The sequence below is a fragment of the Sceloporus undulatus genome, chromosome 3, assembly GCF_019175285.1.
Source record: "Sceloporus undulatus isolate JIND9_A2432 ecotype Alabama chromosome 3, SceUnd_v1.1, whole genome shotgun sequence".
Lineage (NCBI taxonomy): Eukaryota > Metazoa > Chordata > Lepidosauria > Squamata > Phrynosomatidae > Sceloporus > Sceloporus undulatus.
The window spans coordinates 85,807,682-85,833,849 of NC_056524.1; the positions used below are offsets into that span (position 1 = coordinate 85,807,682).

Below are 26,168 nucleotides of genomic sequence, written 5' to 3' on the forward strand. Positions count from 1 at the left end.
TTCCCTGTTCTCTTTTCACTGAGAGGTGAAGACATTTTTATCCAGGCAGGCCTTTAAATTTTTAGTATGGAGCACTAGTGAGTGTGTGATGCGGTGTGGTCTATTTTTTTAATCTTTTTTTAGAAATTATGTTTTAAACATTTTAAGTGTTTTTAACTGTTTTAAACATTTTTTAAAAAATGTTATTTATTTTTAACTTTTGTAAACAAATGTTTTAACTTAATATTTTTAAAATTATTGTAAACTGCTTTTAATCCCATTTTAGGAGAAAGGCGGGATAGAAATTCAATAAATAAATAATATTGTGGAGGTGTTCTCTTAGGCATTTCTTAAGAGGCTGGTTATTTTCCCCAGATAAATATTTTGGCATTTTCACTGCACCACTTAAACAACAATGCTGCTGTTGCTAACAGTGCAGTATGTCCTTTTTGGTTCTTGTGGTCTATGAATTCTGTTGTTTTTTAGGTATATCTGCAATAAGCACAATGACACTGGAATGGTGTTCTGTAGGTCTGGTTGTACCAATCAGAATATTATATGTTATATGTTGTTTGCTTGTGTTCCTTGAATGTGCTACTTACCAGGATGTCCTTAGAATTGCTGATTCTTTTTCAATTAAGTATGAGACTTACCTTGCATACATGGTGTGTTCTGTCCGTGTGTTTGTGCAATTAAATGCAATTAAAAGTGAAAGTACAGTTGAAATGGTTAGACTGTGGTCTACCTTGTTTTTTTAAAAGATCATAATGTATTTTTGGGAACACTTTGTGTAAGGTCAGGCACACTACTGTTTGTGGGTACAGTATTCTGTGTCCATCAGTTCTGTTGGTGTACTGGATTTATGTTTCCAAAGTTAGTATTAAAGTTGTATTTCAATCTAGGGAACTTTTTATAGAAGAAATTTCACCTTGAGAGATTTAGAATGTGAGCTATCAAACTACAAACATGTGCTAAATCTCTGGATAAAGAGGCACAGAGTTGATTTCCTGTTTTTATTTTTAGACACAATAAATGAATTTCTAAATAAGTAGCATATGGCCATCCTTGGTGTATTCCTACTGACAAAAGTTCATTAGGTCCATTTCACTTCCTCTCCAAATGGCAAAGGGACTATAAGTGTACCTGAGCCAGAGTATAATTTATAAATCTTACAAGATTTATGAGAAAGTATACATTTATACATAGAAGAACAAGTTGCAAAAACTAGAGCTGCGAAGTCACATTCTCCAGGATTTGTCTACAGGTGAACAGGACTTAACAAGGAAAGAGTGAAGATGTAGGCAACAGACATATGCAAGTTCTGATGCCTTATCTGCAGAGGAGGAAGAAAGGGCTAAGCACAAAAAAGGACAAAGCCAGCTGAAGCCAGTAGTTGGTCTACTTAATCACCTGCTCACCTGGCCTCAAGATTATGTTCATGATAGTATCTTCAGAATTCTGGCACATATTTTACTGGTTTTCTCAGTTTGGGGGTTTTAACTGACCTTTTGATTGTTTGAGTGGGTTGGAAGTTCTTTAGTGACACTTCTTAAATTTTTAGTAAAAACGATACTAAAATTTGGTAGTTGTTGGGGGTTTCAGATGCATAACAAAGACGCTGGGTTTCTCCACCCTTCTTTAAATAAGGTCCTGAAAATATAATAGGACACAGAGGCTTTTAAAACACCTTGGGCATCTGAAATTTTGTTGGAGAAGTCATGTGTTAAAATTAGTATTTCCTTGCTGTTTTTAAATCACTATCAGAAAATGTTTGCCTTCTTAATTGCTAACGTTTATTCTTGTAATAAGAGGATACATTCAGAAATATTCATGTATTTTCTGTAATTTGTATGTAAGAACAGTATATACTTGCTTGAGATTCAGGATTTCACACTTGTTGCATATCATAAGCCATAAACCTTGTTTGTTCAATTTAATTCATTGTCCACAGGACTTGGTTTCAAAAATGCTTCATGTTGACCCTCATCAGAGATTGACTGCAGCCCAGGTCTTAAGACATCCATGGATTGTTCATTGTGACCAGTTGCCTCAGTTCCAACTAAACAGGCAAGATGCTCCACATCTTGTAAAGGTAAATAAAACCAACCATAAACTCTTTCTCCCTGCTGTTTTCCAGAGTATCGTGTTGCTGGCTGCACTTTCACTCCATAATTGTTTAGCCCTTGCTCCCCGTGCCCATGGCACTCCACTCTGCGCTACCATTTTCCTGCTCATGTCTGCTAGATTTTCCTAGGAAAACACCTGTTTACAAGGCTAATTTTTTTTCATATACCATAAAAGGTTTCATCACTAGGATAAAAAACTGTAATAAGTGAGCCTGCAAACACCTCACTGTCAAGGAAGTCTTTTCTGCATATTTCTAAACTTCATTTAGAAATGTGTGGGGACTTACTAGAGCCATATAAAAAATTGTGTGCATTTATTTTGTTTTGTTTTTTCATGCAGTGTGGGGAGGCTAAACTGACTTTGGCCAAGGAGGCCACAAACAAAGCAGAACATGGGCTTTTTATGCAAATAAATTGGCAATGGAATTCATTTCTTTCTCTATATCAGAACAACGCTTAGTGCTATGCCTGAGCTTATGTTATCTTTAGTAAGCCCAAACCACAGTTTTAAACTTATTTTTAAATAAGGCTGAAAACAGGGTGTTAGTATTAGCTGTAGTCCAGATTAGGTCAGATCAGAGTTAGCTCTGAAACAATATGGATTAGGTAATGCCCATGCAGGAAGACCAGAGAAAAAGGCAAGCCTGTTGATTACACCTTATTATCCATTGTTGTTGTGTGCCTTGAAGTTGTTTCTGACTTATGGTAAACCTAAAGTGATCCTACCATGGAGTTTTCTGAGGCTGACTGTGTGTGACTTTCCCAAGGCCACCCAGTGGGTTTCCATGGCCAAACAGAGATTTGAATCCTGGTCTCCAGAGCTGTAGTCCAGTGTTCAAACCACTATGCCACGCTTATCATCTAGCCATTGGGTAAATTCAGCTTTCCATTGGCAAAACTTTCAGAATTTCAATTCTTCATCTCACCTTTCCCTTCTCCAGTTCACCATGCTTCCCTCAAAACAGCTACAGAGATGAGGATGGGGAGTCCTCCTTCCCTGTTCTGCTGAATTCTGCTGTTGTCTCAGAGGATATCCACTGTTGGATCCTGCCCGGTTTTAGGCAGTTGTCCAAGAGAGTACCTGACCTCTAAAGGCTAGGAGAATCAATTACCCTAAATGAAAACAAGATAAATACTGCAATATAGACATGCAGTTAGCATTTATGTGATTGTATGTCAACTGCCAGTGTAGTGTAGTGGTTTGAACGCTGGACTACGAATGGCGACCAGGGTTCGAATACCGGCTCAGCCATAGAAACCAGCTGAGTGATCTTGGGCATCACACTCTCTAAGCCTCAGAGGATGGCAAACCTGCCAAGAATACCCCATGATAGGTTTGCCTTAGAGTCGCCATAAATCAGAAACAACTTGACAGCACAGATTAACAATATGTCAACTGCAGTCAAATTCCACATTATTAAAAATTATAGCTTGTTTAAAATAAAGTAATCCTCAATCATAATTTTTATGACAGACAAATCACAATTGTAATGCTTTTCTTTTTAGGGTGCCATGGCTGCTACATATTCAGCATTGAACCGCAATCAGTCACCAGTTTTAGAGCCAGTAGGCCGTTCTACCCTTGCTCAACGAAGAGGCGTCAAAAAAATTACCTCAACTGCTCTGTGAAGTGACCTCAGCTGAAAAATGTGGTACCATAATAAGATGATAGCACAAATCATGGCAACAGGTAGCACATATCCAAAGTACCTGCAAGCACACTGTTCCGTTTGGTACCTGTTATGCTGCTGCTCCTGCTTTCATCTTTTCCCCCCTTTAAACTCTTGATGGCAGACTTTGCCCTTCAGATGGAATATAATGTGGAATCAATGGAAAATGAACTGTTTGTGGAGACAAAGGAGGATTCCAAACACTTCTCATCTGTCACATTAAATACACTGAATAAAGCACTTGGCACCAATAACATTATTTTTATAGGCAATGTTTCTTCTCCCTTTAAAATACTCTTCATTACATGTATGGATGGACAGTTTATGTTAAGCACTTAGCTTAAACAATATGTTTATATTAGCACTGTATAATTTGTGCCATCCAGCATTTTATATGTTTTTTTAACTTTTCATAACAGTACTCTTCTGTACTGCTTCCTTTTAAATGCCTTCTATTTAGAATGATCAGTTTTGAGAATTAAATCTGATTAAAATGCTTAATCAGAATGTTTGGACATCTCTAAAAACAGCTTGACTGTTAAACAGCTATTGAATGTAATTCTGTGAATGTTTTTCCTTGCCTGTGTCTTTCCACAGACACTTTGTGGGAAGTAATGGGAAACTAGAGCTGTTATAACATTTAATGGCATGATATGTTTCTCACCATCACTCATGCAGCCAACTCTGTACTGAAGCAAAAAATAATAATTGTATATTTCCATCATGGGTATCTTCTATTGGACATTGGAAACCATTGCAAAATAATTTCACTTCAGTTCATTTAACATTGCTGCTTTAATGTAGGGAAAATTCCTACAACTGTATTAAACAGCGATAGTGTAGGAAACACTATACAGAGCATTGTTCAGTAATATGTAAAGTAGCAAGAATTCTTTGTGTTCAGGAAATCATTAATGGCAGGTCTGTTGCATTTAGGCTGCTTTGTCTATTTTCAAAACACAATCAGAAGCAGAATGAATTATGAGTTGAATGGAATGCACCCGGTATCTTCAACCTATTTCTGGAGATTCTGCTGTCAAGATTGGGCTCTTTGATTAGCACTGCTAGTCTGTAGACCAGCACATTTGTACTTATGGTATATTATAACAATCTAAAGCCGCAATCAAACATATTGAAAAAGACTAAATCCCATTGAACACAATGGAACCTACTTCTGAACCTTCTTCCATTTTCTGAGGAAGAAAAAAATGTCCCTGTGCCCAACTTATCATTTTTAATTGACTGGGAATGTTTGTTTTTGGGAAAGTACTGAAGTTGTATTATGAAGAATACAATCTTGTGAAGAACAATATACTTTGGATGGATTATCCCAGTGTTCTGCCAAAGAAATTATTTTTATGTAATATTATTTCTTCTTTGTCTTGTATTTTGTCAATTACTTAATTTCACTGTAGTGTGAAAAATTGAGCTGGAAGACAGAAACAAAATAGGCAGTGATTAGTAATAAGCTTGCCTTTCCTTTCAACACTGAGTCTCACGGTTAGTCTTCCGTTTACTTTAGATCAATTTGTAGTACCCTCCATTGCTTTGCTTCATACTTTTGCCTTACAAGCTGATGCAAATATTTTGACTTTATTGTGTCAGGTTATCATAGCATTTATTTATAACTGGTCTTTTAAAAATCAATATATATTTTCTCTCAACATCAGAGTAGATTGCAAATATTCTTTTGCTTGTAATTCCACTAGAAGCCACTAAGTTAGTCACCCAGGGGCCTTTAACTATACTGTTGGTTAGTTGTTGTTCTGCGATCCAGTTTTCTTCTGTTATGTTTGAAAATCTTTCAAAATTATTTTTGCATAACAACTTCATTGCAGTGGTAATTCCAAAATGAGTGGTTCTCTTAACTATGACCTCACTGCTGTGAATTTAAAAGATAGTTGCTAATCATGATGTTGATTTTTCTGACCACTTTCTAGTGATATAGTAGTACTTCATTCTCTGGGCACCAGATACTTTTTATTCCTCTTTCATATGATTTGGAGTGTTCTTTGCAAAGAATGAACAATCCAATTTTCTTGGTTGGATTTTCTGAATTTGGTTTATAAAATATTGGATCAATACATTAATTTTCTCCCTCATTCCAGAGTTTTTCTACAGATTAATATTTTTAGCTCTACAGTATGTATCATTGGTTAGAATATTCTTCAAATGCTGGGTTCCCAGCACCATAATGTCTCTGAAGTTACCATGATCCAAAGAATAACGATACAAACAAACATTCTGATGTGTTTCCAGATTTTTAAAGAAGCAAGCTGAAAACCTGAGCATATTTCAGATGGTGTTACTTTCTACCAGGATAAATTTAAAGCAGCTCAAAGGAAAAATACGATTTCCTATAGAATTGGGTTCATTCAATGTTATCATGGATGGGCTAGTTGTAATTTCAACATGCCTGTCATATTTTAAAATTGATATAGAAAAGCTGAAACACTTAAGAGCTATTGAATAAGATTGAAAATTTTGCAATTCATTTTCTCCTTCTGGAGAAAAATAAAATAGGTTAAAGGTCATTGTTCCCTTATTAGTGAAAACTAAGCAACAATAAAATGTAATCTGGGAAAAAAAACCTTGAGAAAACAGTTATTTATTATAATATAACCTCTTGTTCTTACCATCTGTGTTCTCAGATTTTAGCTGCACATTTTCATGGGAAATGAATCCAGCCTAGTGTGAAGGAAGTTCTTTTTCAGGAACTGCTTCCTCATGGAGGCATTTATTTTATCAGATGATTTAAAGGTGCTAGTCCTTTTACACTTTGCTGTTTCAATATGATCATAATTTTGTTTCTGTAGATAGAAGTTCCTTGTTTTGCATTCAACTTCTCTCAAAAAAGAAGTCTGGCATTTAAATTATTACAATACTTTTAAAATGTTATGTTTACAAAACAACATTGCACATTTAGATTCAGGCATAGCCATTCATATGTTCTTCACTTGGACTTTGTGTCAACCAGTTTCTAGTCCAATTTCACTTAGGCTGTAATCTGAAATACAGTACATGTATTGGCAGTAAGCCATGGTGAATACAGTAGGATTTACCTTTGAATAAACATGCAGTCAGATTATACTGCATGAGTTCTTCTTTCATTGAACATTTCCATGTGACTGAAGAAAAATGTGAATTCCATCTCTAGTTATCTTAACAACTGTTTTTTCTCACACAGATATGAAGACTTCCCCCTGTCTGATCTCTTCTTTACAGTCCAGCTTTTTGTTAAATGTTCTGTAGCAATAATCTTGACTTCTTTCAAACAACATATTCCTTAAGAAGTCCAGCTTTTCTTTGTTTTGTGATCATGTATTAATATGGAATGGATAAAATTTTCAATGTTCATTAAATGTCTTAGCTTTTGGTCCTGAACATTACGAGCAATGATCAGGAAATCTCATTTTCTATAAAACAATCCTATAACCAAGAAAAACACATTTAACGAAACCCTTTGGCTTCATTTTACTTGTCGCTGTATTCCCAGCACATTCAGGAAGCTATTTAAGTATATAACATTAGATAAAGTTTATACTGTCTCTTAAAAGTGATTAAAATGTTTATATAATGTTTTTTCCTTGCCCGCCATTCCTTGGGTCAGCCTTCTGAAACATTTAAAACTGATGTACTATAAGAGAAAGTACTACAATATGGGGAAAACAGTTTTGAAATGACTAAGAGTAATAACCACTGTTACCACTTTGCTACATCTCTCCTCTGGTAGCCTGAAAAATTAGTATCAATGCATACAGTACAAAAAACAAAATAATGAAAAGAAATCCTGTGTTTCCTAGGCAGAAATGGATTTTCAAGCAAGATCAGTGATGGATATGAAAGAATAATTCCAAAACGTTTTAGACTGCTGATTCATCCATGGTTTCTTAAATATAATTTAGAAAGAAATGTGCAAATGGATCTTGTAGCACCTACAAAATTGTTTCTTAGAAATAATTCACTGAGAAGATATCCTGATACTCTTCTTTAACCCTTTCATGGGTTGTAACTTAGACAAGTAATTCTTACTTTATTTTCCTAACTGTGGTAAGAGAAAAGACATGCCAACAAGAGATTCAGTCTTGGCAGTTTTAAGCCAGAAGATTTATTTATTACCACTTTGAATTTTCATTCAGGCTCTATTATTTAACATTTTAAAAGCTGGCATGTTCTTGTCACTATGAAGAACATATTTAAAATGTCTTGCCATCTGAAAGGAAAAATTTAATCAGCCTTTGCCATCTCTGATAATAGAACACAAATGGCCAAAAACAACCAATCTATGACAGGTTGTCAGGAGCATAAGTTTAATTAAACAAGCCACTTTCCTGACCAGTATTGGGGGCTTTTGATGCTTCTTATTCTTACTACTCCTATACTTTTTCTAGAAACCATGAAATGTGAAGTGAACTGGAAAGGGAGAAAGGTTTTAGGGCTGCAGTTAGATGGCTAGCAAAGTATAATAAATGATTTTATGTTTTCAAGACCGGGGCAAAAGAGAACGGATTTGCTTCACTTGCCCTAGTTAGATTAGCTGTCTTGCTTATGAAGAGTAAACTAGTGAAAGTTTAAAACTGATTTTAAATTTTAAAAAATCAGGGTATAAAGAAATGTAGGGTTTTTGGTTACTGTAAATGTAGTAGATCAACTAATCACTGCTTTCCTGATAATGAAATGAAAGAGTTAAGGTATGCAAATCCTTCATAGGCGATAATGAATAGCTTTTAACTCATGAAAGTAATGTATATGATTAGCTTTATCTTGATATGTCTGACCTAATCAAAGGGAAAGTGCACTCATTGAGGGATGTAATTATTTTACAGTTCTAGTGAAAGGGTGGGGTGGGGTGTGAATCTACATAAAGAGATTTTTTTTTTAATATCAGAAAATATTTTTCTACAGTTCTGTACAATCATTCTTTATATTGACTTCTTCAGCATGGCATGCAGATCTAAGATACAGTGACATGCATTTGACTGTGCTGTATCTTTAGAGTAGATGATTAAAATAGCATCTATCAGATGCTTTTATTAGCATCATGGAATTGAAATACTGGTTGTGTTATGTGTCATCAAGTTGACTTTGACTTATGGCAACCTTGTGAATGAAAGACCTCAAAAGGCTAAAATGTACTGAATACCTTGCTTTACTGAGAGCTGTTTATGTTTCCCAGAATACAGTACTGTATATGTGTAATCAGAATTGTTCCAGACATAACCACAGAAGAGCCTGGAAAATTACTATTGCGTGTATCCTTGTCAAAAGGCAGGTTTTGTACTCTTCAAAAGAAACTGAATTTATAGAGCAAGTAAACTTTTAAAAATATTGATGTGTGTTTGTGTATTTCACTTTTTTCTCTTTGTTACAAAATTGGTATGTAATAATATGGAATGATAATACGGAATTTCTGTTTTACCACAAAATCCAAGATGTTTTGTGGCATCTTAAAGTCTACAATGTTTATCATACGCTTTCATGGTCTATAGGTGTTTTCACATAATGATTTACATATAGGTCTGGCCAATGATAATATTTATTTATTTATTTATTTATTTATTTAACTGCCCTGGCTCAGTGCTAAGCAATCCTAGGAATTGTAGTTTATTGTGGAACCAGAACTCTCCGACAGAGAAGGCTCAATGTCTCACAGAACTACAGTTCCCAGAATTCCACAGCACTGAGCCAGGACAGTTAAAGCAGTCTCAAACTGGATTCTTTCTGCTGTGCACTTTGGACCTTGGCTTCCTTCTCATATTATGGTTGTTGCTCTTGTGTGCCTCCAAGTTATTTCCAACTTATGGTGACCTCATCCTGGGGTTTTCTTGGCAAGATTTCTTCAGAGGGGGTTTGCCCTTGCCATTCTCTGAGGCTGAGAGAGTGTGACTGAGACCAGTGGGTTTGCATGGCTCAGACTGAATTCAAGCCCTGGTCTCAGAGAATGCGCCAAGGCTTCCTTGTATGTGCTGTTGTTTTTCTCTCTCTTTTTCTGTCCCCAATGAATTAGTAGTTGTGAATCTGGGTCTAGCAGTTGTGCTGATAGGCATGTCAAAATGTCCTCCATTTTGAGCATGACTGAGAAACATGAGTTTACATTGTTTTTTATTAATGTTTTTGGCTTTTAGTTGGTCATGTCCTCCATTTTTCTTGAACATCCTACATTGTGTCCTACATTTTTGCACCGGGGGGAGGTGCCAAAATATTTCTCGCCTAGGGTGGCCAAATGCCTAGAGCCGGCCCTGCATCATGTTATATAATAACAGTAGCAGTATCACACAAATATGATCCTAGTCTGCATGAACAGGACCATAGTGTCTAGACAGAGGGGAGTAATAGTGCCACTCTGTGTCCCTTCAAGTCATTTCAGACTTACGACAACCATAAGACGAACCTATCAGCGTTTTCTTGTCCAGATTTGTTCAGAGGAGGTTTGCCACTGTCTTCCCTTGAGGCTGAGAGAGTGTGACTTGCCCAAAGTCACCCAGTGGGTTTACATGGCCAAGCAGGGATTCAAACACTAGTCTGCAGAGTCATAGTCCACGCAACCACTACGCTGGCTCTCATTCCTATACTTATTATTTCCTTTGTATGACCTCCAAGGCCTTTTTCAACACAGTTCTCCATATCCATAGATTCTTTATCCGGAGATTCAAGCATCCAGGCCTTGAAAATGTTTTTTTTAAATACATACGTTCCAAATCTTGATTTTGCCATTTTATGTAAGGGACACATATTATGCCACTGCATTTAATGGGACTTGAGCATCATGGGTTTTGGTATCCACAAAGGATCCTGGAACCAAACCCCAGCAGATACCAAGGGGGTGGGTGTGTGTGTGTATCATGTGATGGGAAGACTGCCTTTAGACCCTGACCTGCCCTATCTGTAAAGGCTTTATGAAGCAAAGCAAAACACTCTGGGATTGTCTTGGTTGCAGCTTCAGGTTGGGAGCCTCTTGTAAAGTAGTGGAACAAGCGCTTTGAACCAGCAGCTATTGTCCACTGTCTCCTCACTGTCCATCAATACCAATCTGCTCCTGCAATCTGTGGCCACAGAACGTGGGTGCTTAAAGAGTCAAACCACTGCCAAACCGGGTTATTTCTCCAGTGTGGAAAGAGCCAGCTTTAGAGACAACCTCCCATTTGCGCATGCGCAGACTCCCTACTCGCCAACGCTGATGAAAGAGGAGGAGGAGGAGGAAAGTGTCACCGCCTCCTTCCACCAGGAGGGGGCGCGACTGCAGAGACCGGAAGTGACGCGCCCCGAAATGCATTCTGGGCCCTGCGGCGACGCGGAAAACGTCCCTTTCTTGGCTCCAGTTCCGGCCGTCGCGGGAAATACGTCACCGCGCCGCGTTCCCTGTCTCTCTCTCGCTCTCACTTCAGCCCCGGAGCGTGAGAAGGAGTCGGCTGCCCCTGCCTCGCTCTTCCTCTGCCCTTTGCCGCTTCCGACGCCATGCCCAAGAATAAAGGTGAGGCGCCCTTCTTCGCCCAAGGCTCTCTGGGGACGCGGGCGGGGAGGAGGAGGAAGGGCCTCTCAGGCCACGGGCTGTTTCCTGTGTAGTTTCCCTTTGCCTTCCTCTGAGGCTGAGAGTATGTGACTTGTTGCCCAGGGTCACCCAGTGGGTTTCCGTGGCTGGACAGGGATTCGGACCCTGGTCCCCAGAGTTGTATTCCAGCACTCAGATCAGTACAACACATTGGCTGCAAGATATATATATACACACACACACACACACACACACACACACATTCTCTCCCTCTCTCTATCTATCTATCTATATAATAGCACATTATTCCACTTTAACTGCCCCCTGTAGCATCCTGGGGTTCGTAGTTCAGTTTCCCTCACTAAACCACAAACCCAGGAGACGCCCATAGCAGTTAAAGTGGAATGATAGTACAGTGGGCCCTTGTTATCTGCTGGGGTTTGGTTCCAAGATCCCCCGTCGATAACAAAATCCATACATGCTCAAGTCCCATTAAATATAATGACAGCAAAATGGTGTCCCTCATAAAAATGGAACATCAAGGTTTGATATTTGAACATTTTCAAACCACGGATCCTTGAATCCATGTATAGAAAATGCATGTCTAGGAAGGGCCAACTGTACTTTTGTACTAGATGTAGTGTGACGTTGTCCAAAGTCCCTTTTCTCAGGTGCATGGTGACCAAGGACAGTATCACACTCCACTGCTCCCCTTGTATTACTGCTCCCTGAGGGATCCTGGGATTTGAAGTTTAGTGAGGGAAATTTAGGCTCCCCATCCAAAAAGCGCTGATATCAGTTAGTCTCCCTTTAATTTGAGTAAATCTGGTCTGACTAAACTACAAACCCCACAATGCCACAGGAGGCACTCATAGCAGCAAAAGTGGAATAATTACCCTACAACAGTGCAGTGTGGTGTTGACCTAAGTCTACCAAAACCAATGCTACATCTTTCTCTGTTAGTCTCAAAGGTGTTGTTACAAGATCCGTTTGCATACTGATATTCCTGATTGTAACACATGTTATGTCTTTCTCTTGCTCTGTGTTTGCATAGGTATGCCTCTCTCTACACTGTAGAAATAAAACACAGTTTGACTCCACTTTAACTGCCGTGGCTCCATGCTACAGAATCCTGGCATTTGTAGTTTTGTGAGACACCAGCACTCTTTGGCAGAGGAGGTTTGAAGACCTTGTAAAACTACAAATCCCAGGATTCCATCTGATGGGGCTACGCCACTTAAAGTGCCATCAAACGGCATTATTTCTGTAGTGTAGATGCACCTCAGCGGCAGCCTCTTGAACGTTTTGTTAAATCTCAGGTTGACATTTCCGGTGGGTTTGTAGTTCTGTTAGTGTGTTGCAACAAAAAAGCACATCTGAAAGATGTAACCCTGGATCCACCTGTTAAGAGCCACCCTCTTGATTTGGAAGTCTAGTATACCTTCTGGCAAAAAGGACAAAAAGTCTTTGAGGACCATAAAGACTAGCAAATTGTTTGGTCTAAACCTATGGGAACTCCAAATAATTGCTGTTCTGAGAGCATTTCTAAAGGGCAGAGTATAAATACAATAAATAGTAACAACAACAACAGGTGCAACACAATCTTATGTGTTGTATTAGTGTGTTTAGGCCCAAACTTTCTAGATCCAGCTTACTTGGAGGGGAGGTGAAATGAACTGGTTCCTTTTTCTTAGATCCAAACCACACTGCAGAAATAATCCAGTTTGAGCCTGCTTTAACTGCCCTGTAAAGTGTAGTTTTGTGAGACATTTATCCTTCACTGTCAGAGAGCTCTGGTACCACAATAAACTGCAATTCCCAGGATTCCCTAGCACTGAGCCAGGGCATTTAAAGTGGTCTTAAACTAGATTATTTTTGCAGTGTGTTTTGGACCCAAGTTAGTATCCCATGCTCAGTTTGGTTGCGGGTCTAAAAATCTGTGTAATGTTACTCATTAGCACAGTTCTTTGCACGATTGAGCCTTACATGTAAGTGTGAGGATTATGCAGCTCGGAGATCCTGCTGGTTGAGCAGCCTGCTAGAGATGCTGATTTGAGACTGTGGCCCTTAAATCAGTTTTGTTCTATTCACTTCTCTTTGATTCCTACTTCCAACAGGAGCAAGTGATCAGTGGTTTCACTGGCACTGTTGGTTTTTCCTCTCATGTATTCTACAGATACTTCCCCCCCCCTCAGATTTATTAGTTTCTCTATAGTTACTAGCTCCAGAGGAGATTGTTATCAAAACATGACTGTATCTTCCAGAAAGGTGAAATAGACTATTAGAAGGTTTGCTTTGAGTTGTTTTGTTTCTGTTTTTAATTGTCGGTTCATCTTGAAATGATTCTTCCGTGAAGGAAGGATATACTTTCATCCCTTATATAGTTCTTCAGTGTATTGTTTCCATTGTCTTTTTATTTGAACTTGGCCATGTAATGTGTTCCCCTGCTGACTGTAGAACATCCCACACTTGGTTTAAATTTCCCTTTGAATTCTTGGATCTTGGGAAGAGGTCTCTTGTTTTACCTTTTTGTTGTCGTCTTCCATTTCTTTGTATTAATTGTTATAGTAGTGCTCTCTGTCCATGAGTGCAATTCATTTAACAGTTGCATTCAGGATTCGGACCCGGTTTCTGTCCCCTTTCACTTTTGCTTCTAATCTGTCCGTACCTGCTTAAAGTTTTTGATCTGTTATTTAGTTGCACTTTTCTTTCTTTTTGGCTTCAGATAGTATATTTCTTCATTCTTCCTTCATGATTTTCCTGGCTTCATTCTAGAGTTCTTCAGGCTCCTGGTCAGTTAGGCTTAGTAAAGTAAAACTATTTTTACATTACCTTTAAATTCTACTGAGCTGTTCTTTGGGGGGGTGTTTTGTCAAGATAGTTGGTTTATTCTTCCTCTTTTGCTGAATTTTTGATATTGGTACTTCATGGTCTGTGTCACAAACTGTTCCTGATCCTGTTTTTGCAGAGAGAACGGAGACTCTCCATCCTCTGCTTTCAATTACGAAGTTTCTTTAATTTTTATATTGGCCGTGAAGTCATGTCCATGTATACAGCTGCTTCTTTGGGTACTTTAATGTGTTTGGAATTAACAAACTGTTGGCTTTGCAAAATTCAGTCAGTCACTCTCCTTCATGTCTTCATCCTAGGCCAAATTTTAATTTATTAAGTGATAACACTGTTATTATCTGACTCAAAATATCCCATTCCTGTCCATTTTAGCTCGCTCACTCCAAGTACTGTATTATGTATTGCGTACATGTTCCATTTCTTGTTTTCCTATGTTTAGTTTCTCTTGATTTGTACTTCTCACTTTCCATGTTTGTATGTATTGTTGATGGTGATAGGTCTGTATTATTGTGTTCCCATTTCTGTTGGAACATGTCATGATAAGAGGCAGCTGGAATATACAAGGCTCTAAAAATCTGAACAACATATAAAGACCTTTATGGTTGAATTTAGTTCTGAACCATAGTTTAGTGCTGTAGCATCCAGGAAAAATAGTAAGACAAGATGACTATTAAAGCATCTGTTGATTACTCACATTTCATAGCATTGGCTGTGCTTACTATGCTGTAGGTGTTTGCAGTCCAACAACAGCCAGAGAACTGCACGGTTCCCACCTGTGTTTATGGAAGGATTGGAGACTGGGTGTTTCCATGCTTTTCCATTGGATTGGTTGGCTGGAGCTGATGGGATTTGATAACATCTGGAGTGCTACATATTTCCCTGCCCTGGTAGCATTATATATGAACCATCCCATCATGTAAAAGGACCTGAAATTAGTGAAATCACAAAATCATGGCAGCTGGTCAACACTTGTAGCATCCTGGTGTTTGAAATTCATATTTACTGACTTCTTGCATTGTTTTTAGATGGAATTATTATACTTTCAAACTGCATGGAAAAAGTAAAATATGGGTTTTTTGGAGGCCTGGTTTCCTCATATTAGTATTCATGCAAGATTTCAAGTTGAGGTTAACCTTCCTTTCTTGTTTGTTTTGCAAATTTAGGTAAGGGAGGTAAAAACAGAAGGCGAGGTAAGAATGAGAATGAATCAGAAAAAAGAGAACTGGTGTTCAAAGAAGATGGGCAAGGTGAGAGATCATTTTGTTGTCTTCCATTTCATGCATGAAATAATGTAGAAATCTTAGCGTCATTTGGATAAGTCATGGAAAAGCTCATTTACATGAAGTTTTATTGTGAGGGAACATCTAAGTTTTTCCAGATGTCACTGAAATGTGAATTGCAGAGAAATATATATTCTACCATATGAGGTCTTTTTTTTTACAGACCAGAAAGAACCCCCTCCCCCTCCCCTCCCCCAGTGGAAAATAAAGATATGAACATGTTATGCAAGAACTGAAGACAATGGGCTAAGGGAAGAATTTGGGGAAAGTACTGATATTGCATTTGGCACATAGAAATAGAGAGGTCTAGTTTAATTTTGTTCCTCGTGTATCTTTCTTTGTATCAATTGGCTATTGGAGTCTAATAGACTCCTTTATACTCTAATAGTCTCCTTGATGAATGACTTCAAAATGATTCTAATGATATTAATACCAAAGCTGTTAACCTGATCCTGTGGGAGAATATAATTTTGTCCTGCACACCTGAGACTAGGAGTAGAGGGTTGTGAACTATTGCTTTATCTGCAGTCACTGCCAAGATTTTTTTTTTCACCCATGTAATCCCTCACACCTGACTGGCAGTAGTTCTGGATATCAGTACCTATCATGGAAGTCATATAAACAAGGCACAGAAAGTTCTGGATGTGATCAGACTTGTGGTGATTTCTTAGGATTCGTTCTGATGTAAAATGACCAAAATGCACTGAAATTTGTTGAACGGTATGTCTTGTTCAATTAGAGCTTGAAAGATGGCTCTGTTGGCAGATATAGGAATGCAGCTCATTACTTGTAATTATCTTGCATTGAGAAATGTGTCTTTGCTGACTGGCTTGGGGTGTGTCTATGTCTGAGTTCTGAGGCACTTTCAAGTCAACAATCATCTCTTTAAAACCTGACATTCTGTTTCTAGTTGATTTAGTAGGTCAAGATACCTCCAAGCAATGTATAAACTGTAATTACATGCATATCTTTTGGGGGGGAAAATTCTCTATACAACTGTCAAGGATTAACTATTGTCTTCTGTTTTCCAGAGTATGCTCAAGTTATCAAGATGTTGGGGAACGGTAGACTGGAAGCATTATGTTTTGATGGTGTAAAGAGGTTATGTCATATCAGAGGAAAATTGAGAAAAAAGGTACAATATGTTAAAGCTCTCTGCTGCATAGTCGGCCTAAAATATATGGGCAAATATTGAAAAGCTATGTGTATTTCACAGCAATAGCTATAACATCTTATATGACTTATTAGAATGGACTGTTCAGTTGCATGTAGTTACCACTTTGAAGGTTGTTTTCTTTATTATGGAATAAGGGATTTCCACTGATAGCATCTTTAGTAATACCTCTTTAAATGGCCCATGGTATCCTAGTTTGCTGACAGACAAGGCCTCAGAAAATATGTCTGGCAGTCAAAGCACTTTTGGTCCACTTTACTCATAGTGTGCCTTCGTGGCAACTCTGAGGCAATGCTGTCATGGGGTTTTCTTGCTAAGATCGGTTCAGTCAGGTTTGCCTTTGACATCCTCTGAGGCTGAGAGACTGTGACTTGCCCAAGCTCACCCAGTGGGTTTCCATAGCTGAGCTGGGATTTGAACCCTTGTCTCCAATGGATTCAAACCCTTGTGTTTGAGTCAAGCACTCAGACTACTACACCATGCTGACTCTGTGACACCCTTACACACTATACTGGTCAGCTGAGTATACAGTAATCATACTATCTGCTTTGACCTTGCTCTTTTTCCTCACTGAACAGTTGTGCTGCTCAATGTCCTCTAATTCTGCTTGCTCTTCAGATTTTTTCCTGTTCTTTCACTGCTTTCCACTATAAACTTAAAAAAAAAGAACTGGTGTGAATTTCCATATAGCTTCCCTTTGTTGTAAATTGCCATCAGGTCAGCTTCAGCATACGGTAACCCTATCAATGAGGGAACTCCTGGTATCAGCTGCCCTACAAATTGAGGGCTGTGGCTTCCCTGACCGAGTCCATCTGCCTTTAATGTAGTTTTGCTCTTTTCCTACTGCTTCCCACTTTAACAAGCATTATCAGCTTTTCTAATAAATCATGCCATCTCACACAGGGGCATCATAACAAGAGGGTGGGGGTGAACAGCACCAAGTGACACCCCAAGTGGGGTGACACTACTGGTCCCCAAACAACTGCCTTTTGGCAAGAACAGCCAGTGGTGTTTGCCTGCATCCCTTTAAAACTCTGAAGAGATGGGGTGAGTGAGATGAGGCTCAGTGGGAGGAAAAAAGGAGAGGCCCCAGATTGTTTATTTAAAAAGCAAGATTTAAAATTTAAAAATTAATTTAAAATTTTTTAACAAATATTTTCAAATTTTCTTTTAAAAAATCACATCTTACCAATTTTTTACTTTAACCACATGAAACAGTGCACATGTAAATACATTTAGGTTGTGCATATGATACTGCAGTTTAAAAGTATCTTTTTAATTTTGCTAGTTGTTTATGTTACAACTATTGCCATTTGGATTTTGCCATTACATTTAGTGATATACGAGAATTATGATTTACAAGTAAAACCAATACAAAAAAATTACTAAGGATTCTGTATGGTGTGGTAATGAGTGAGTGACACAAGTTACTGCACTGGATGATGCCACTAGTGACACCACATTATGGCCAGAGAACAACAGCCTTGGTTTGGTCAGTCTGGCTTCTAGAGAAAGTTCAGGTTTGATTTGTTTTAGGGCCCATACAGCTGTCTTTTTAGTAGTCCATGGTATCCATAGAACTCTCCTTCATCAATACATTTCAAATTAATTGATTTTCTTCTTGTCAGTTTTCTTCACTGTCTAACTTTCTATAGAAATCAGGAAATACAGTGGCATGGACAATCCTGACTTTAGTATTCAATGAATTTTTTTACTACTTACCTAATTCCTTTATAATTGCTCTTCCTAGTTCTAGTCTTCTGATTTCTTGACAGCAGTATCTATTTCAATTAATGACTGAACCAATACAGAAAGCCTTTAACTATTTCAGAGTCTTCATCATTCACTTTAAAATTGTGTAAATCATCTGTGGTCGTTACTTTGCCCTTTTCCTCTTTGATTTTCCTCCATTGTCATTCCAGGTCTGCTATTTTCTGCTAGTAGCATGATGTTCCTTCCTCCACTCTCCTCTTGCTCTCTTTTATTGGTGATTTCTTCAAACAGATTTCTTTCTCTGTACTTCTAGCCTAGAGCAGATTTCCTTATAATTTCCTGACTTTCTCTCCATATCTTTTCCATATATTTCTGTCTGGTAGCTGCCGTCCTCTGTTTTCTACCGCATTACTCTTTCTGCACACACCTATCCCTAATGCACTGCCTACTATTTTCCAGTTACTCACCAAAGATTAAGACTGCCTTCTTGTGAACAAATGCAGCAGCACTTGTATTTTCTATCATTCTTCTTGATGTGACAGATGTCTTTGCAAACAATACTTGCTTCATTATGTTAGTCTGGTCTCTTACACTTATTCCTCGTTGCAAAGAAAGTCCTGCATGCCCTGGTTGTTTCCTTTTACTCTGCACTTTTTGCCAGGTGTTCATATTTGTTATTTGTTTTTTTACAATAATCTTTTTTCATTTTCATGATTTATTACATAAAGCTTATATATAAATTATTATCTTATTTATTTTCTTCATGTCTTCATATCTTCTTATCTTCATTCTTGTTTTCTTGGCTTCCAAATTACTCATTTTCCATATAAAAAAAATAAAAATACATAAATAATACAGTATGTAATATGACTTTACATATATATCTTTCTTAATTCAGAATTATTTTCTTACTTTTTCCTTATTCTTCTTTTCCTTCATCTTCTTTTTCTTATATCTGCTCCCTTTATGGCTCTTATTTTCACTTATATATTGTTAATCACCAAATATCTTTCAAATATTTTAGCACAGGTTCCCATTCTTTCTCCCAATTATCTGAGGTTTTTTTTTCCAAATTGTTATTTTGTCCATTTCTTTTAATTCTAATATTTTTCCAATCCATTCCTCTATTTTAGGTATCTTTTCTGATTTCCATTATTTAGCTAGGGTGATTCGTGCTGCTGTTACTAGGTACAGCACCATTCTCCAATGTCTCTTTTCTATATCTGCTTGCAAATCATGTATCATATTACGGAGGTAGAATTCAGGTGTTCATATTTGTTGGGGTATCTTTGACTTCTTTTTCTATTAAGACATTGCACATCTAATTCCTTTTGTCCCTGAATACATGTTCTCCAGTTTTCCTTATGCTCATTATTGCATCCACCATTTTTTGTATTTTTGGCCACCTTGACCTTCATCTGCAAAGTGATATGGCACTTAAAGTGACAAAGTAAGAAAACCTAGATACTGTCAGCTTTATTACTCCTGTTTCTGAAACAGTCATCAGTTTCATTGTCTAGTTAACTCGAATTTTGTGCTTTAAATCTGTCCTTGTCAGTGGTGTCACAAGGGTGATGCGTGAAGTGTGGACTACACCGAGTGACACTTGGGTCTATCCAAAATCCTTCCAGATTAATTAACTTTTCACAAAGGGCTAACGTCATGTTCCTATTTTGCAAAGTATTTTTGATAAACAGATATTTTATCAGTATACAGTCAGATGTTCTGTCTAAAGCCATATTTTAGCACACTGTTTAATTTTCTTGCAATTAGGTGTATGGCAGTGTATTTGTATTTCTTGTTGTACCAGAATATAATGTACTTACATGAATATTTTTGTGCTGGCTTTATGCCGTAATAAATATTGCTATTGCTATAACTTTTCACAAATAATCATGATAAATGTATGTACGCAAGGGTGGGGAGTCAAGTTCTAAACCTGTTTTAGCAGTAACATGCACATTCTCACCCCATACTTAGCAGTTGAACAAGTATAGGGTCAAGGCAGAATTTGCCCTCAGTGCTTCAGCAGTCATACTTGTTCATGAAGACAAATCCACAATAAGCTTTTAGAAACTTTTACAGTGAATTTTCTAACCTTATAGATTAATGTTTAATCACTACTGAAGCAACCGCTAAGACTTTTCTTTAAATTTTAGGTTTGGATAAATACATCAGATATCATATTGGTGGGATTAAGAGACTACCAGGTAACTGTGTTATGTTGCTTTCTTTGAACTTTTGTAACAGATTGTCATGAGTATCTAAGTACTGTATTTTTGTTTTCTTTAAATAACCTTTTCATTTCTATAAAGGCTGTGACTCAAATATCTTTGTCCACTCTGTGGAATGTTTCTTATAAATACACCTATCCCAAATGGTACCTGCAGAGAATCTGAAGTGTAACTGAAATTTGTGGAACATATGCTTAAGCATGCTTTCTTCAGAACCCAAGTTACCCAGCTTTGATAAGTTTGCATTTTAAAACAGGTAATGAATGTTGTATTTCAGTCAAGGCAGTAAAAACAGCAAGATGGAAGGCTTTTCTCTCCCTACCACTGCCTGCTCTCTGGATGTATTCAGGCAGCTTCTTTTCTAGAAGCTATTGATAATGTTGGGAAAAGTGGTTTCAGTCCTGTGACGCATACACTGGGAAAAAAAGCAGTAGTAGCTTTAGTAAAGGGTTGCGGTGCAGTGAATGTGTGGGCAGAGCCCTATGACAGTATCTGTTGTTTGCCTTTCTCTCTTTCTGTTCTATGCTTGCCTGGTTTATCTGTAAGCCAGACACTGGCATGTATATTGCCTAGCTTCCACTGTGCCATAAACGTGCACAGGAGAGGTTGAGGGAGGGTGGCTGTAGCATCAGTAGGAAAGTAGTGATGAAAAGTATTAACTTTTTTAACAAGATAAATTGACTTGCCATTCTATTTACTCTTGTCAATGTTATTAGGACAACAAGGCTGATGTAATTCTAAAGTACAATGCAGATGAAGCCAGAAGTCTGAAGGCATATGGAGAGCTCCCAGAGCATGGTAAGAATTTCTCAGAAAAGTCAGAACTCATTATGAGTTTGTGTGCGCATGTTTGTGGTGGATAGGGCTACTATGATAAAACAGTAAAACATCAGCTTAAAATTTGTTCCAATTTGTTTTACATAGCCAAAATTAATGAAACCGATACATTTGGGCCTGGAGATGATGATGAAATCCAGTTTGATGATATTGGGGATGATGATGAAGATATTGATGATGTAAGTACCTATAAAGTATTAACTTTGACATTAACATTCAATGGGTGATAGCATGTTGAAATTTACATTTTAACTTGAAAGCAATATTGCTTCTCAGATGGCTGGAACAGATGGCTCTGAAGGGGTGGCTTGAAGCTGACCCTGCTGAAGATGGATTGGGGCCATGGCAAACACATACCGTAGCCCCAATCTGCCATGAACCCGGCCCAAATAGGAGCTGAAAAGATTCACTCCTGTTTGGGCTGGGAAAGGGCGTACTTTCCTGGCCTCCCCGCAGCCCCAAGGCAGCTTCAAGATGCTCCAGCAGCATGCGGCATGTAAACGCCACACCACCAGAGTTTCTTGAAGCTGCTCATGTCTGGGTGGCCACCTGGCCTCCAAGTTGCTTTGGAAGCAGGCTTTAAAAGGCCTGTTTTGGCCCAGAGTCTACAAGCTACAATTATGTCTCAGTTTGGCAGTGAGAATTATCCAGTGGAAATATAAAAGTTTTTCCATGGATATACAAGGATCAAGTGCAATCTTCTTTGGCTTTCCCATGTTATTAAGGGGAGGGTCTTGGGTGGAGTTGTTATCTTAACTAAGTCTTGAGAATAAATCACTGAAGAAGTTGGTGCAAAGGACTTTTCCTTCTCCCAGCTTTGCATTGAATGGGTCCAATCTAGGAGCATATTCTGCTCTAGAAGGCACTTGCTGGGAGAAAAGTGGGAACTTGGGGTCTGAGAAAGTGACAGCATGTGAACTCTATTGAGGAGGCTGAGGGAGGCAGAAACTACTAAGGCGAATGCTGAATTTTTTTTCATGGGTTAGCAGAAGATTGTCAGTCCTCCATCTCACAGTCACGCATCTCTGCAGGAGATAATAGCTGTGCCCAAGTTCATTAGTTTTGTCTGTTAGGCCACCATTCTTTCTACAAAATTATCCATCTAGAGAGTTCTGCTAGGTTCCTTTTTCTCATGCAGCTCAGTTTGGCTCTTTTTAAAATTATTCAACGGGGAATGAGTTTCTAAGATTCACAGTGCACAGTTAGTGAAGTTGGAGTGGGCTGTCCAAAAAATTGTGGTTACAGGTCAGACTTTATTCAGATCAGTGGTAAGTAGACACACCTTAACATTATTTTCTAACAAGAAATTGTCAAGGTGTACTACTGGGTTTATTGGCCTTGCTCTGTGCTGGCTGGCAGGCAATCCAGCATCCATTCAGGCATAGAGGGAAGCTGATGCACTTCTACTTCCCCTCTAGAGGAAGAGAGGGGTGGCTCCTTGCTTGCAGCAATAGATTGCAGAACTGATCATGTGGTTCCACTCATGTGGAGCTGGAATCATCTTCCAGTGTTGGACATCTGCACAGCTTGGGAGGCAACCATGGGTATGTGTCTCTTGTCAAGCCTTAGTTGACTTTTCATTGTAGTAAAGGTGTGAGTCAGATTGTTAAGTTCTGGCTCTGAGGATTTCAAATCAGGAGAGGGGGCAGGTAGCTTCATGTGGCCCACCCTGATGTAAGGTCAAGGTTAGAAGAGATATAACCACATTTATCTTGGATCATATTTTACATACTTATTGTTTGAATAGACTCATAAAATTATAATTACAGTAGTGTTGTTGCATGACATTTTCACATGCCATTTCTTTTATTTACAGATCTAAATGGAACAGAGGTATACATTCCAACTTTGCACCTCAAGATTTATTTTTTTCCAAATCCCTATCTTTAAGAAGACTGAAACTGCACATTTGTAGTAACTAAAAACCAATCTCCACCCACTCTTAAGTATTTATATTTCTGTAAAAAACAGATAATGTTGGACTCACAAAAAAAATGAAATATTATGACTATTTTTATCTCTTTACCATAGACTTTGTCATCTGTGTGTAAATACACTTATTATAAATTCCCACATTTGCTTCATCTGTTTCCACCAGTATACTTCACTGAACCTGTTTATTGAAATAAAAAAGTCCTATAATTATCATGGATTTTGATTAAATACCAGCTCAGGTTTAGTGTCCACTCTGCTAGGGCTATGTCTTTTCCCTAGTATCCTTTGAAATCAGCTTGTAAGATTTTCATAATAGAAAGGACAGAAATCTTCATTAAAATCCATAGTAGCTGAATCTGCATTTTAATTTTTTATTTGCCTGTTATTTTTATACTGCTTTTGATAATAAATTTTCTCTCTTCCACAGATGAATTTGCCATAGTGAAGAAAAATAAATTCTAAAAAATTGTGTATGTTTGAACAGCTATTCTGTACTAGGTAGTAATAATACTGAAGTTAAACACTGGGTAGCACTAAATATAAGCTATTGATTGATTAGAAAGATACTGTTCTCTTGAAATTAACCATTTGAATTTAATGCATACATTTATATTTATACATATCTGTTGGGTACAGAATTTTCACAGAAGGTTGGAGGAGGTAAATTTTACTGATTTATCTTCCCCCCACCCCCCTATGTATCCCTGAAAAGCATCCAAAAGGGTTTGGATTATAACAGTGGAGACTGAAGGAAAAAATGGAGCCTTTTTTGGATTGCAGTCCCTTCCATGAGGATCATGATCCAGTTTAATTTTTAGAAGGGTAAACTTGCATCCAGCCCATTTAGAATATTTTAACATTGCCAAAATTTTGGTGACGATGTTAAAGATGTTTGAATAATACAGTTTTTAAAAATCTTTAGCTCCAATTGTGACGGGGATTGGAAGCCTCCAGAACAGAAATGCCTAATGTTGTGTTCCTCCCTCCCCACTTTTTCATTATGTGGCGCATGAAATTGGCTTATAACTGAGTAGTTTACTTTGGAGTGTTCCTCAAAGCCTCAAGGCTCAGTTACTACTACATCTGCTCCATGTTTGTCCCAATCCAGGAGGAAAAGAGGCAAATGAAACCAAATCCATCACTGAGATGATGTTGGAGTCCAGGTCTAGCCCTCCCAATAAGGTTTCATGCTCCTTCATTATGAGATACACCTGAATAAAATCTAATGACAGGTTCTGAAGATTTCTCTTAGAAATCAGTAAGTCAGAGAAAATATTGAAACCTTAAAGTTTGAATGGGAGTGATTCACCTAAAAGGTTAATTGAATCCTAACATAGTCCTATAAATATTTAAAAGTTCTAGACTGGGTTCATGTCTCTTTAGAGTTGTTATTTTGCATTCACTATTTAACTAAGGATGATTTACTGTTAAGAAACATATTGATTGCAATAGTTTTTATGTGAAAATGTGCATTCTTAAATTGAAAATTTCTTAACTGAAAAAAATGAAAACTTCAGGAATTGAATTGTATTCAGCCACATTTGTTTATAATTGCACACCTGCAATACCGTTCAATTGAACTCCATATATTGAGTTCAGAAATTGGGAGTTTGCTAACAGGTACTGAAATTATCACATTGTTTACTTCATGAGTATTGATATCAAATTATGTAAATTGTTTGATGTTATGAGTTTTAGCCTTTATAAATGAGAGAAGGAAGGTTCTGAATTCACAAAGGCTGTCATCTCTATTGCATTTCGCATGTGGTTTCTTCTTCTTGGGATGTGACAGGAGTTCAGCGATGAGAAGTTGCTTGGAGCTAATTCTGAGTAAACGTGCAGAAATATCCTTTAATAAACAAATATGTGATCTGATAGCATTACAGCACAAATATTTGGTTGTAGGTATGTAGCATGAGAGATGGTAAGAGTGGCTATTTTGCTGCTAAAAGATTTTTACTAATGTTAAGATAAAGGTTATAAGTAACTGATACACAAATGTATATATATTTAACAACAACAACCCGAATTACAAACAACAGTTCCAAAAATATCTGAAACTTTTTAAGCTGTAGAAGCATCGGAGGTTGAACCTTAGACCTTTTACAAAATAAGCTTTGCTACTATTCTTTCCTCTTTTCTGACCTGAGTTCCCCCTTCTGCCTATAGCTCAGAAGAATGACTTCTAGTGTAAGGGTAGATATCTGTGCATCTTAGAAATGATTATCTGACCTCAAAGGACCCCTCAGTACAGAGAAGCATCTTTTTTTTTTCTGCAGCAACTTGAAACTAGTGGTTTAAAATGAGAGAATATGAGTTACCCAAGGCTACCAGTGACCTCCATCCCACTTTTCCTCTGTTTCCCACTGGATCTAAGCTGTATCTGTCAGATACAAGTTGTCCATATATTGTTTCCAGTCTCCCTTAGTTCAGATCACTTTAACAAGGCTGTAAATGAATCTTCCTCCTCATTAAACAAGATGTAAACTATGCATGTATTAATTTCCAACAGTACTTTTAATTTTTAAGGCATGAATACAAGATAACTGTTTCCTTTTTGAAGGAAAAGCTGATGCCATGTAACAATGCAGTATTCTGGTCATGTAAAGTTGCAAACTATGTACCTAAAATTAAGTTGTTTATGGTGACGTAATTAAAAGGACATGAAACTCAGCTGAAATAGCAGTGTTGTCTTAAAGCAGATAACAGCTTTATAGTGTATATGGTGTCTTAGTGGGATCCAAATTCCTCAACAGTAGTAACTTATCTCCTCATGAAGCTGTTAAAAGTAGAAATGTTGGAAGCATTTCCAAACAGAAATGATCTCTTCTCATAAACAACCTAATAGGTGAAATGGTAGATCATATGCAGTCTTCATTGC

The 26,168-nt window shown here is 37.7% G+C and overlaps 2 protein-coding genes across 4 annotated transcripts in view; both read left to right on the forward strand.

The window, feature by feature from the left end:
* RPS6KA3 (ribosomal protein S6 kinase A3) overlaps positions 1 to 9,103 on the forward strand; it is a 55,560-nt gene extending 46,457 nt beyond the window's left edge. For both annotated transcript variants that reach the window (XM_042456651.1, XM_042456653.1), the window contains exons 21-22: positions 1,931 to 2,071; positions 3,612 to 9,103. In XM_042456651.1, coding sequence (XP_042312585.1) covers positions 1,931 to 2,071; positions 3,612 to 3,734 — 264 coding nt within the window. In that variant the 3' untranslated portion in view covers positions 3,735 to 9,103. The remainder of the gene's footprint in view (positions 1 to 1,930; positions 2,072 to 3,611) is intronic.
* Positions 9,104 to 11,084: 1,981 nt separating this feature from the next.
* EIF1AX (eukaryotic translation initiation factor 1A X-linked) lies at positions 11,085 to 25,960 on the forward strand. Of its 2 annotated transcripts, XM_042459714.1 has the most exons (8): positions 11,085 to 11,246; positions 15,278 to 15,361; positions 16,426 to 16,529; positions 20,441 to 20,491; positions 21,232 to 21,313; positions 21,440 to 21,531; positions 23,169 to 23,185; positions 23,715 to 25,960. In XM_042459714.1, the coding sequence occupies exons 1-7, from the start codon at positions 11,231 to 11,233 to the stop codon at positions 23,172 to 23,174; spliced, it is 435 nt and encodes a 144-aa protein (XP_042315648.1). In that variant the 5' UTR covers positions 11,085 to 11,230; the 3' UTR covers positions 23,175 to 23,185; positions 23,715 to 25,960. The 2 variants fall into 2 exon arrangements, with proteins under 2 accessions (XP_042315648.1, XP_042315647.1); XM_042459713.1 differs by lacking the exon at positions 23,715 to 25,960 and having other exon boundaries at positions 11,086 to 11,246; positions 23,169 to 23,642.
* Positions 25,961 to 26,168: the final 208 nt, after the last annotated feature.

Coding starts and splice junctions, on each gene's coding strand:
- EIF1AX (XM_042459714.1), top strand. Junction 15,362..16,425: donor GTTCAAAGAAGATGGGCAAG/GTGAGAGATCAT, acceptor TCTGTTTTCCAG/AGTATGCTCAAGTTATCAAG. Junction 20,492..21,231: donor TGGGATTAAGAGACTACCAG/GTAACTGTGTTA, acceptor CAATGTTATTAG/GACAACAAGGCTGATGTAAT.